Source organism: Haemaphysalis longicornis, unplaced genomic scaffold (assembly GCF_048455015.1).
Source record: "Haemaphysalis longicornis isolate Haplotype H1 unplaced genomic scaffold, Haemaphysalis longicornis Haplotype H1 scaffold_20, whole genome shotgun sequence".
Taxonomy (NCBI): domain Eukaryota; kingdom Metazoa; phylum Arthropoda; class Arachnida; order Ixodida; family Ixodidae; genus Haemaphysalis; species Haemaphysalis longicornis.
This window is the reverse complement of record NW_027526296.1, coordinates 232,809-244,169: the sequence shown is the minus strand read 5'-3', so window position 1 is coordinate 244,169 and position 11,361 is coordinate 232,809. Positions and strand designations below refer to the sequence as shown.

Sequence of the window (11,361 nt, the reverse complement as noted above, 5' to 3'; positions counted from 1 at the left end):
TCGAATGCCTTACCAATTCGGCTATCTGGGCGACTGTGTTCTCCTTCAGTTTCTGGGGTATTTATATTTACTACAACTGTATCTGACGCTTGAGGGTGGTAGCCAGCGCCACTCAGACTACACGGGGAGAAGGGGACCTTCTTTCAACCCCCGGGGCGTGACGCGAACGTCTACAGCCTGTCATAGGTGGGTAACTGGCGGGAAAACCCTCTTATGCTACCTTGGCATCAAGGCTGCCAAAACCGAGGCCCTCGCTGAGCTTTCGCACGTTAATAGGGTTTGGAAATGAGGGGCTCGTTAGAAAATACACAAAGAAATGGCGGCAGTCTACAACGCCAAAGAAGGCATAGGGGAATGATTAGACTATTTTTTACCGTTAGTGACGTCACATTATTATTTTTTTATTTATTTTTTTTAATTACGTGAGAAAGAAAGAAAGAAAAACACGCGCCCAGAGTGGGGACCGAACCCACGCCTTTCGATTAGATCTCGAATGCCTCACCAATTCGGCTATCTGGGCGACTGTCTTCTCCTTCAGTTTCTGGGGTATTTATATTTACTACAACTGTATCTGACGCTTGAGGGTGGTAGCCAGCGCCACTCAGACTACACGGGGAGAAGGGGACCTTCTTTTCAACCCCCGGGGCGTGACGCGAACGTCTACAGCCTGTCATAGGTGGGTAACTGGCGGGAAAACCCTCTTATGCTACCTTGGCATCAAGGCTGCCAGAACCGAGGCCCTCGCTAAGCTTTCGCATGTTAATGAGGTTTGGAAATGAGGGGCTCGTTAGGAAATACAGAAAGTAATAGCGGCAGTCTACAACGCCAAAGAAGGCATAGGGGAATGATTAGACTATTTTTTACCGTTAGTGACGTCACATTATTATTTTTTTTTATTTTTTTTTATTACATGAGAAAGAAAGAAAGAAAAACACGCGCCCAGAGTGGGGACCGAACCCATGCCTTTCGACTAGATCTCGAATGCCTTACCAATTCGGCTATCTGGGCGACTGTGTTCTCCTTCAGTTTCTGGGGTATTTATATTTACTACAACTGTATCTGACGCTTGAGGGTTTTAGCCAGCGCCACTGAGACTACACGGGGAGAAGGGGACCTTCTTTTCAACCTCCGGGGCGTGACGCGAACGTCTACAGCCTGTCATAGGTGGGTAACTGGCGGGAAAAAACTCTTATGCTACCTTGGCATCAAGGCTGCCAGAACCGAGGCCCTCGCTAAGCTTTCGCACGTTAATAGGGTTTGGAAAGGAGGGGCTCGTTAGGAAATACCGAAAGAAATGGCCGCAGTCTACAACGCCAAAGAATATATATATATATATATATATATATATATATATATACAAATATATATATATATATATATATATATATAATGTAACGCTACATAACTTGTTGAATGTTGTGCACAGTAGATGGCATTGACTATGGCACAGGCCAATCCCGCCAGCGAAAATGCCGGGACGACGAAGAGAAGAACGAGGTGCTTTTCGCGTATCCAGGGCTCGGACTCGACGCTCAGCAACGGTCCTCACCCAGGTTTTTTTTGAATAAACCCTCAGCTCACCCCTCGACGACTGAGCATCACCGTAACAGTTTTTGGTGGAGGTGCGGGGTACGACGCCGCGGACAACAGAGTCCCTGGATCTGCGCCGAAGCCGTCGCGTTGCTGGCCTCCCGCCCATCCAAGAAACGATGGCTCCGCCTGCAGGCAGTTCCCAGACACCACCGACGGGCAGCTGGCAGCCCCATCGGGAACCCCGGTCATTTTCAGGGAAGGCCGGAGAAGACGTGGATGAATGGCTCGCTCATTATGAAAGAGTGAGTAAATATAACCGCTGGGACGCTGTGGCCCGACGCGCGAACGTCGAAATCTACTTGGACGAGACAGCACTGACGTGGTTTGAAAACCACGAGGCAGCGTTGACCACATGGGAACGGTTTGTTGAAGAAATTAGGAAGGGATTTGGTGACTCGATAGCGAAGAAGAGGAGGGCCGAGCAGACGCTTCTCCAGAGAGCGCAAGTGCCCGGGGAAACATGTACAACTTACATTGAGGAAATCCTCAAGCTGTGCCGGATCGTTGACGCCAGCATGCCAGAAGATGACAGAGTTGGGCATGTCCTCAAGGGGATCGCGGAAGACGTATATAATTTCCTTATCGGCAAGGACAACTTGAATACGGTCACCGATGTGATTCGCCACTGCCGTACGTTTGAAACTATGAAGGCGCGTCGAATTACGCCCAAGTTTGGCCGACTGGCCAACGTCACAACGGTGGCCAGCGTGGACGTCAGCTCGTCTGCCGACCTCTCTGCGACTATCCGACAAATCGTTCGCGAGGAGCTCCTGCGGCATGGAGACGTAACTCGTTGCTGGACACCCTCTCGCGACGGAAGCTGCCTCCGCGATGCGTCACCTACTTGTTGCCATTCAACAACACATTTTGGCTCCTCATGGCCGTCGGTCAACGTTGCCGACGTGGACGACTACCAGCGAAGGGGCGTGTACACTATGGCGCCCCACTACCAGCCACGGGAAGATTTTCATCGTGATTCCCATCGTACACAGCACGTCTACTACCCGGAAGAGCACCATCGCTCGAGTTTTCCAAGAAGGCAATTCTCGCCTGGTCAGCAGTATCCTCGTCGCGAACCACCCACCTGCTATCGATGTGGACTAGTCGGCCACATTTCGCGGTTTTGTCGCCGTCGGCGCCAAGGACCCAACGACGATCCCACGTACACGTTTCCTCGGCCCAATAACCTCAACCCTGGCACTCGATGGTATCCACCACTGTCGTCAACACGTAACGACCAGCCGACCGGTCCACGCAATGGCTCCCCCGCTTCGGACAGAAGTTTAACTCCACCGCCTCTACGCCAGCGCCAGTCTCCATCACCTCGGCGCCGTCCAATGTCGCCACCGCCGGGAAACTAGCCGGCGCGGCCGATGGAGGTGAGGTCGCCGGACAGCCTTTACGAAATATACCTCTGCCCGTTTACATGGTCAAAAATAAGATTGAAGTTTTAATTGATGGTGTGCCCACGATGGCTTTGGTTGACACTGGGGCAACAGTTTCTGTGATGAGTAAGGCATTTAAAGACAGCCTTGGGACTAAAGTAATGTTCAGCTGGGATCGCAGTGCCACATTTCGAGGCGTTGGCGGTGAACCGTTGTGGCCCCTTGGTACTTGTACTGTGGATGTGTCATTAGGGGGCAAAAGCTTCAAAGCAGAATTTGCGGTACTTCAGAAGTCTACACACGAAGTTATTCTCGGTATTGACTTCTTGCAAGAATGTGGTGCTAAGTTAGATTGTGCGACTGGCGAACTCTGTGTAAGCAGTGTTCTTTACTCTGCACTTGCCGAAGAACCTTCACGTTCGAGCGAACACGCTTTGGTTGTTTCGCAAGACATGGTTCTACCTCCCCGATCGGCGTCCTTTATACCTGTCATGGTATGCGGTGCTGTGGAGCCTTCCTTTTGTGCAATTGTTGAGCCCATTCTGCCGAACTGCGTCAAGAAGGATGTTTTGTTGCCGCACTGTTTGATTTCCGTACACGGTGGGCGCAGTTCCGTATGCGCAGTTAACTGCTCAGCCGCTAGTACCGTTCTACCGCTAGGGATGAAGCTTGCACTATTTGAAAAGAATACCAGAGTACCCCTGGCAACAGTGAGTGACGAAACTTGCGATTTCGAGGGTGACTGCGCTACGCGTGACGAACAGCTTTTGAAGATGATCAACAAAGGTCTTTCTTCTGCCGAGAGGGAGGCGTTAGCCCATGTCCTTTCAAGGCATGCGACAGTATTTGACTTTTCCACCAACCCCGGCAACAAGACCGAAATCCCGCCTTCTCGCACGCGCCACAGCATAAACACCGGAACCGCCCGTCCGCTCCGGCAAAAACCGTATCGGGTTTCTCCTGGCGAGAGGAAGGTCATCGCAGACCAGGTCAACGAGATGCTACAGAAGGGAGTGGTACAGGAATCAGCTAGCCCTTGGGCAGCGCCGGTAATCCTGGTGAAGAAGAAGGATGGTTCCTGGCGATTCTGTGTTGACTACAGACGCCTGAACGCAATTACAAAGAAGGACGTGTACCCTCTTCCTCGCATAGATGATGTTATTGACTGTCTGCACTCCGCCTCCTACTTTTCGTCAGTTGACTTAAGATCTGGTTACTGGCAAATTCCGATGGATCCGGCCGACAAAGAGAAGACGGCTTTTGTGACTCCTGACGGGCTATTTGAATTTAACGTCATGCCGTTTGGCCTTTGTAATGCCCCAGCTACATTTGAAAGGTTCATGGACACAATTTTGCGTGGTTTAAAGTGGGAGATTTGTCTGTGCTACCTCGACGACGTAGTAATTTTTGGACGCACTTTTGAAGAGCACAACACCCGCCTTGACATGGTCCTGAACTGCCTAGAAAAAGCCGGCCTTGTGCTAAATTCAAAAAAATGCCGCTTCGGCGAGCGCCAGACCTTAGTGTTGGGGCATCTAGTCGACAAAGATGGCGTTAGACCTGATCCACAAAAGATTGAAGCCGTGAGTCAGTTTAAGCAGCCAAAGTCTGTGCGTGACCTACGAAGTTTCCTGGGGCTATGCTCCTACTTTCGTCGGTTTGTACCAAACTTTGCAGAGCTCGCTTCTCCTCTGTCTTCTCTGTTGCGCAAAAATGCTCCTTTCTACTGGACATCTGAGTGCGAAGCCTCCTTTTCTCAATTGAAATTTCTTCTGACGTCGGGGCCAATACTACGCCATTTCGATCCGGCTGCTCCTACAGAAGTGCATACGGACGCCAGCGGCATCGGAATCGGAGCAGTCCTTGTGCAGAGACTTCGCGGCACTGAGCATGTGATTGCCTACGCCAGCCGCACGCTCAGCAAACCTGAGAAAAATTATACAGTGACTGAGCAAGAATGTTTGGCTGTCATCTTCGCTGTGCATAAGTTTCGCCCTTACATCTATGGACGGCCTTTTACAATTGTTACGGACCACCACTCCTTATGTTGGCTCGTTGGACTACGTGATCCATCTGGGCGGCTCGCCCGCTGGGTCCTCAGACTCCAAGAATATGATTTCGTTGTTTCCTACAAAAGCGGCCGCCGACACACCGACGCTGACTGCCTTTCCCGGCTCCCAGTTTCATCTACCGCCTGCGAAGCTGACAATTTCGACGACTATCTTGCAGCAGTCGTTGAGACATTCCCTGACATAGAAACCTTCCGGCGAGAACAGGAAGGTGACCCCAAGCTAGCGTCCTTCTTCGCCACTGCTCGCGACTCCACCCCTCCCAACCGCTTTTCTATTCGGGATGGTCTGCTCTACAAAGCAAACTACAATGCGACTGGAGCGCGGTTCCTTCTCGTTGTACCCGAGCGGCTGCGCCCTTGCGTGCTTCGTGCTATGCATGATGACATGACGTCTGGGCACCTTGGCTTCGCTCGCACATTAAACCGCGTACAAGAACGCTTTTACTGGCCCAACATGCGGCGCACGACTGAAAAATACGTCGCCAGTTGTGTGGAGTGTCAGCGCTACAAGCGTCCTGCAACCACACCGCCCGGCCTCCTCCATCCTGTGAATCCACCCACTGCTCCATTTGAGAAAGTCGGGATTGATTTCGTTGGCCCACTTCCACGGACGCCAGCTGGAAACCGCTGGGTTATCGTCTGCGTGGACCACCTGACGCGTTACGCAGAAACTGCGGCAGTACGAACAGCTTCAGCAGCCTCGGTTTCTATGTTCCTGCTAAATTTTATGATTTTGAGGCATGGCGCTCCGCGCGTGCTTATAAGTGATCGTGGCCGCCAATTTATTGCGGATGTTGTAGAGGAGCTACTTCGCCTTTGCACCTCACAGTTTCGCCATGCTACACCGTATCATCCGCAGACCAACGGACTTGTTGAACGCACAAATCGAACACTTCTCAACATGATTTCAATGTACGTGGCCTCAGACCACAAAAACTGGGATGAAATATTGCCTTTCATAACTTACGCGTACAACACGGCCAAGCACGAAACAACCGGCTACAGTCCCTTCTACCTCGTCTACGCACGCAATCCTCGCACTCCTCTGGACACCATCCTGCCATTCTCGTTGCACGACGAGGACTCAGTTGCCAAGACTCTGTGCCTGGCCGAAGAGTCCCGCCAATTAGCTCGCCTGCGCACCCTTGCATCACAGACCCGGTCTAAACAGAGATACGACGTTCGCCACCGCAGTGTATCATTCTGTAAAGGTGATTTGGTGTGGTTATGGACTCCCTTTAGGAAACGTGGACTGTGTAGCAAGTTTTTGTCGCGTTACACTGGTCCATTCGTTATTCTCGACCGTGTAAGCGACGTGACCTACGTCATCTCGCGCCTCACAACACATGGTCGCCGGTCCAGCAAGACCCAACTTGTGCACGTCGCCCGGCTAAAGACTTATCACCCTCGTGCTGCTGAGTGACTCACCCGGCGGGTTTCGTCTGCGGAGGGGGGAAATGTAACGCTACATAACTTGTTGAATGTTGTGCACAGTAGATGGCATTGACTATGGCACAGGCCAATCCCGCCAGCGAAAATGCCGGGACGACGAAGAGAAGAACGAGGTGCTTTTCGCGTATCCAGGGCTCGGACTCGACGCTCAGCAACGGTCCTCACCCAGGTTTTTTTTGAATAAACCCTCAGCTCACCCCTCGACGACTGAGCATCACCGTAACAATATATATATATATAGATAAGGTAAACGATTAGGCTAGTGAAGGTTAAATAGTAAACAGGGGCGCAATAAAAAACATAACAAGTTTACTTCGAAAACATAACTTTCCATCGACGTTTCGGACGGGGACCGTCCTCAAAGGACGGTCCCCGTCCGAAACGTCGATGTGAAGTTATGTTTTCGAAGTAAACTGGTTATGTTTTTTATTGCGCCCCTTTTTACTATATATATATATATATATCAATATATACATATATTATATATTTATATATATATAGGGGTTCGTGGGTTCGGATCCCACCCGGCGGGCATTGCATCACCACTTTCTTTCTGACTCAAAAAATTCTTCACAACCTCTCCTTTGCTTTCCGAGGTTTTGTTGACTGCCAACATTTATTTTCTATATATATATATATACATTCATAATATATATATATATATATATATATATATATATATATATATATATATATATATATATATATATATATATATATATATATATATATACATTCAGAAGAGTCAACTTATAACAATACCGTTTATAACAATATATCAGATATAACGATGAACAGCTATGGCACCGTCGACTTTTGTATTATTTCTAGAGAAAGATAATTCGTTTATTACAATGCTCCAGTGCCACGATATCGGATAGAACGATTGAACCTGGTTATATTGTGCACAAAAAGTGCAACAGTGATGACTCTAATCACGCCGTTGCACAGCCTACTCAGGCAGTTAACAAACCACTAAAGCTTTGTATTTGTGTAGCTTGCAAGGTAAACCCAGTGTAAATGAAACATCTGGTGTAAAGGGAGTGGGTGCTAGGGAGGGGGAAAGGTCCCCCCCCAGGACACCAGCTGCCCCCGTGGTGCAAAACCCATGTACCAAGAAGTGTGTCATTTGCATTTGTGTCCATACAGTGACAGTTCTTGCTTCATTTCGTGGAAAGTACCTGGTTCGTAAACAGCAAAGCGAGATGTCGTCGTGGAATGTAATGAACGGACTGAGTGTATGCATGTGGGAAAGTGTAACCACAAGTTTTCTGTACCTGTTTGTAACAGAAGAAAATAAAAATTCCTTAGTTGTCCGTAGGCGGCCCAATGCGTGGCACAGTCCCTCGGGGACTTTGTTTCCGCCAAGGACATTTACCTCAGCTAAGTGGTGCACCTATAGATGCTCGTGGAAAATATTTGCGCTCGCTTCACACGCGGCAACCAAAGGTGACCGATTGTGGCTTCTTTTCCGCAATTTAGTATTAGTACGACCTTGCCATGTGGCATGCGAATAAAATGTTTTGAGCTCTGTTCCGTCTTTTTATTTCGCAAGCTGCTTATAACAATTATCACTTATAACGATGGCATTTCCTTGGAACTTGGATGTTGTTATAAGTGGACTAAACTGTATATATATTTCAGTTTGTCGAACCAAAAGAAAACCGGTGCGGTTATGGTTCCGGTTCAGACGAATTCATTTCGTTCCGGTTCAGTTCCAGATCAACCAAATCACCTACCGAACCGGTTTGCGAACCGGTTCGGGAGCTTCAACCGGTTCTGGAACCGGTTCGATCAGTTGAATTATCATTGTTAATTAGAAAAAAATATTTAGTAGTTTAAAACGATAGTCAAATCAAAATACAAACAAAAATTCAAAATGCTGCTGTTCCCCAAGGGCAAGGGCGCAATTGCCGAGGCAAGGTGGAACAATTACGAGATATTAGAACAACAGATGAAGTGACGACGATTTACCACCGACGTTATCGGCCAGACTACATGTTGTCCTAGCCACTATTCATAAACCCATCGCCAAGAGTTATGACGGTGGGATATTTCTGCCCCTTCCTTGTTTTTTGAAATCCATATCGTCGCTGCGTAATTGCTCATTATGCTAGCCTTGAAGCCTATGTCGCGACGGCGACAGAGAGATGAGAAGACACACGTCTGCACGCTACAGCGCCGTGGACCCGAAACTGGAGGCCCCGCTTTATTCCACGCTCGTACCCAGAGCGCACCGCAAGTGAGTGGTCAGCACTCGCCACTCGTGGCTCAGCCCCAGCGTCATCGTTCCTGGAGCGTGCCTGTTTGCGGCAGCAGACGACGCAAGCTGCTGGGGCACCGCCACATAGCCCCCCCCTCTTCAGACGGAGTGTCGGCAAAACGGACAGTCTTTGCGCTGGGATGTTCGCGGGTGGGGCTGCGAACGGAGGGGAGAGTGGTGGTGGTGGTGTCGAAGTCAGGCGGTTCAGCCTCGGTGAAAGCGGGCTTGAGGCGATCGATGGAAACGGCAGTGTCGCGGCCGTTAACGCGAACTGTAAACGTCTTTTCGCCGCGTGAAATGACGAGATGAGGGCCGGTGTAGGGCGGTTGAAGTGGCCGGCGGGCACTGTCGACACGGACGAAAACGTATTGGCTGACAGAAAGACTTGGGTGAATAACAGTGGGTTTTGTGGAACACGGCCGTGGCGGTTGGGGACGGATATAGCTGAAAAACCGTGTTAAATCCTTTACGTAGGATGGGCCAGGAGAGGAAGGGTTATCTTGAGGCTGTGGAGGGACCAGGAAGTCTGCCGGTAATCGCAAAGACGTGCCGTAGACCATTTGGGATGCGGCACAACCAAGATCATCTTTGATGACAGTGCACGATCCTAGCAGCACAAGAGGAAGGTGAACTGCCCACTGCTCAGGTGATTTGTGAGCCATCAGCGAGGCCTTGAGCTGCCGATGAAACCTCTCGACCATGCCGTTGGCTTGAGGATGATAGGCCGTTGTTTTTAGGTGAGTAACACCGAGTAGGCATGTCAAGCGGCGAAAGAGTGTGGACTCAAATTGGCGGCCACGGTCTGTGATAATCTCCGACGGCACGCCAAAACAGACGATCCACGTCGACATAAGCGTGGAAGCAACAGTCTCAGCCGTAATATCGTCGATTGGAGAAGCCACCGGCCAGCGGGTAAAACGGTCGATCACTGTCAAGATGTAGCGGCAGCCCTTAGACGGTGGTAGTGGGCCAACAAGGTCCACGTGAATTGTGGAGAACCTTGAGTCCGGTAGTGGGAAAGTAGCCAGAGGCGATGTGGTATGCCGAGAGACCTTGCATTGTTGGCAGGCGAGGCAGGAACGGGCCCAGGCGCGTACGTCAGTATTCATGCCCGGCCAGACGTATCTCTCGGCAATCAAACGCCGTGAGGCACGAACTCCAGGATGAGAGAGATGGTGAATAGAGTTGAAGGAAATGCGCCTGAGAGACGCAGGAAGGTACGGCCGTCTTCGGCCTGAGACCGGGTCAATGTCGCAAACGATGCGGATTCCCGAATCAGGGCATAGAATGTCCTCGAGTGTCAGAGAGGAGCTGTTTAAAGAACGTAGAGTTCGGAGCTCCTCGTCATCGCTTTGGGCTTGGGCCAACTCCTGAGAACTGAAACCGGAGCGCTGTATGGCGGAAATACGGCTAAGGGCGTCGGCTGGAATGTTGTTAACTCCCTTGACATGCCGAATGTCCGTCGTAAACTCTGCAAGATAAGCCAAATGTCGCGTCTCTCGGGGAGAATATGTAGTCTTCGATGACTTGAAGGCGTTCGTAAGAGGCTTGTGATCGGTGAAGATCACGAAGCTGCGGCCTTCGAGGAAAAAGCGGAAATGCTTCACAGCGAGGTATGCCGCCAGGAGTTCCCGTCCGAGAGTGCTGTACCGTTGCTCAGTGGGAGAAAGCTTCTTCAAAAAGAAACCGAGCGGGTGCCAGCTGCCGCGGATGTGCTGCTGAAGTACACCTCCAATCGCACAGTGGGAAGCATCTACCATCAGGCTTGTGGGAGCGTTGTGGCGCGGGTGCACGAGGAGGGTAGAAGAGGCCAGGCGCTCCTTGATGGTAGTGAATGCGCGATCAGCGGCTTCAGACCATTCAAGACTGCACTCGGGAGACTTGGAAGTTTGAAGGAAAGCTTCGAGAGGTTGAACAATGGCCGCACATTCCGGGATGAACCTTCGGTAATAATTCACCAGCCCTAGGAAACAGCGCAGTTGGCGCAAGGAGTCAGGTCGGGGAAAGTCGATTATTGCCTTCACTTTGTCTGGCAGAGGGCGAATTCCATTGCAGTCAACGAAATCACCGAGAAACTCCAACGACGGCAACCCAAACGCACACTTGTCGCTATTAAGGATGAGGCCATGCTCTGCTAGGTGTTCGAAAACTATCCGCAGATGGTGCAGGTGCTCAGATAGCGATGAACTGGCGACAAGAACGTCATCTATGTAGGCGAAAACAAAAGGTAGACCACGGAGGACGACGTCTATGAAGCGCTGAAAAGTCAGAGCTGCGTTGCGTAACCCGAAAGGCATCCGAGTGAATTCGAAGAGGCGAAACGGTGTAATGATGGCAGTTTTCTTGACGTCATCCGGGGCTACGGGGATTTGGTGGTAGGCTTTTTGGAGGTCAAGCTTTGAAAAGATGGTACATCTACTGAGGTTATTGGTGAAGTCCTGTATATTAGGTAGGGGGTACCTGTCGGGTACAGTGGCCACGTTCAAGGAGCGGTAATCACCACAGGGTCGCCAGTCTCCTGATTTCTTCGGGACCATGTGTAACGACGAGGACCAGTTGCTCGATGACGGGCGAGCAATGCCGATTTCAACCATGTG

At 50.5% G+C, this 11,361-nt stretch overlaps 1 protein-coding gene across 1 annotated transcript; it reads left to right on the top strand.

The window, feature by feature from the left end:
• Positions 1 to 1,403: 1,403 nt before the first annotated feature.
• Positions 1,404 to 3,639, top strand: LOC144172252 (uncharacterized). The gene has a single exon (XM_077701012.1). The coding sequence runs from the start codon at positions 1,710 to 1,712 to the stop codon at positions 2,952 to 2,954; it is 1,245 nt and encodes a 414-aa protein (XP_077557138.1). The 5' UTR covers positions 1,404 to 1,709; the 3' UTR covers positions 2,955 to 3,639.
• Positions 3,640 to 11,361: the final 7,722 nt, after the last annotated feature.

Bases quoted from the DNA above. Each gene is read 5' to 3' on its own strand.
- LOC144172252 (XM_077701012.1), top strand. From the start codon at position 1,710: ATGGCTCCGCCTGCAGGCAGTTCCCAGACACCACCGACGGGCAGCTGG.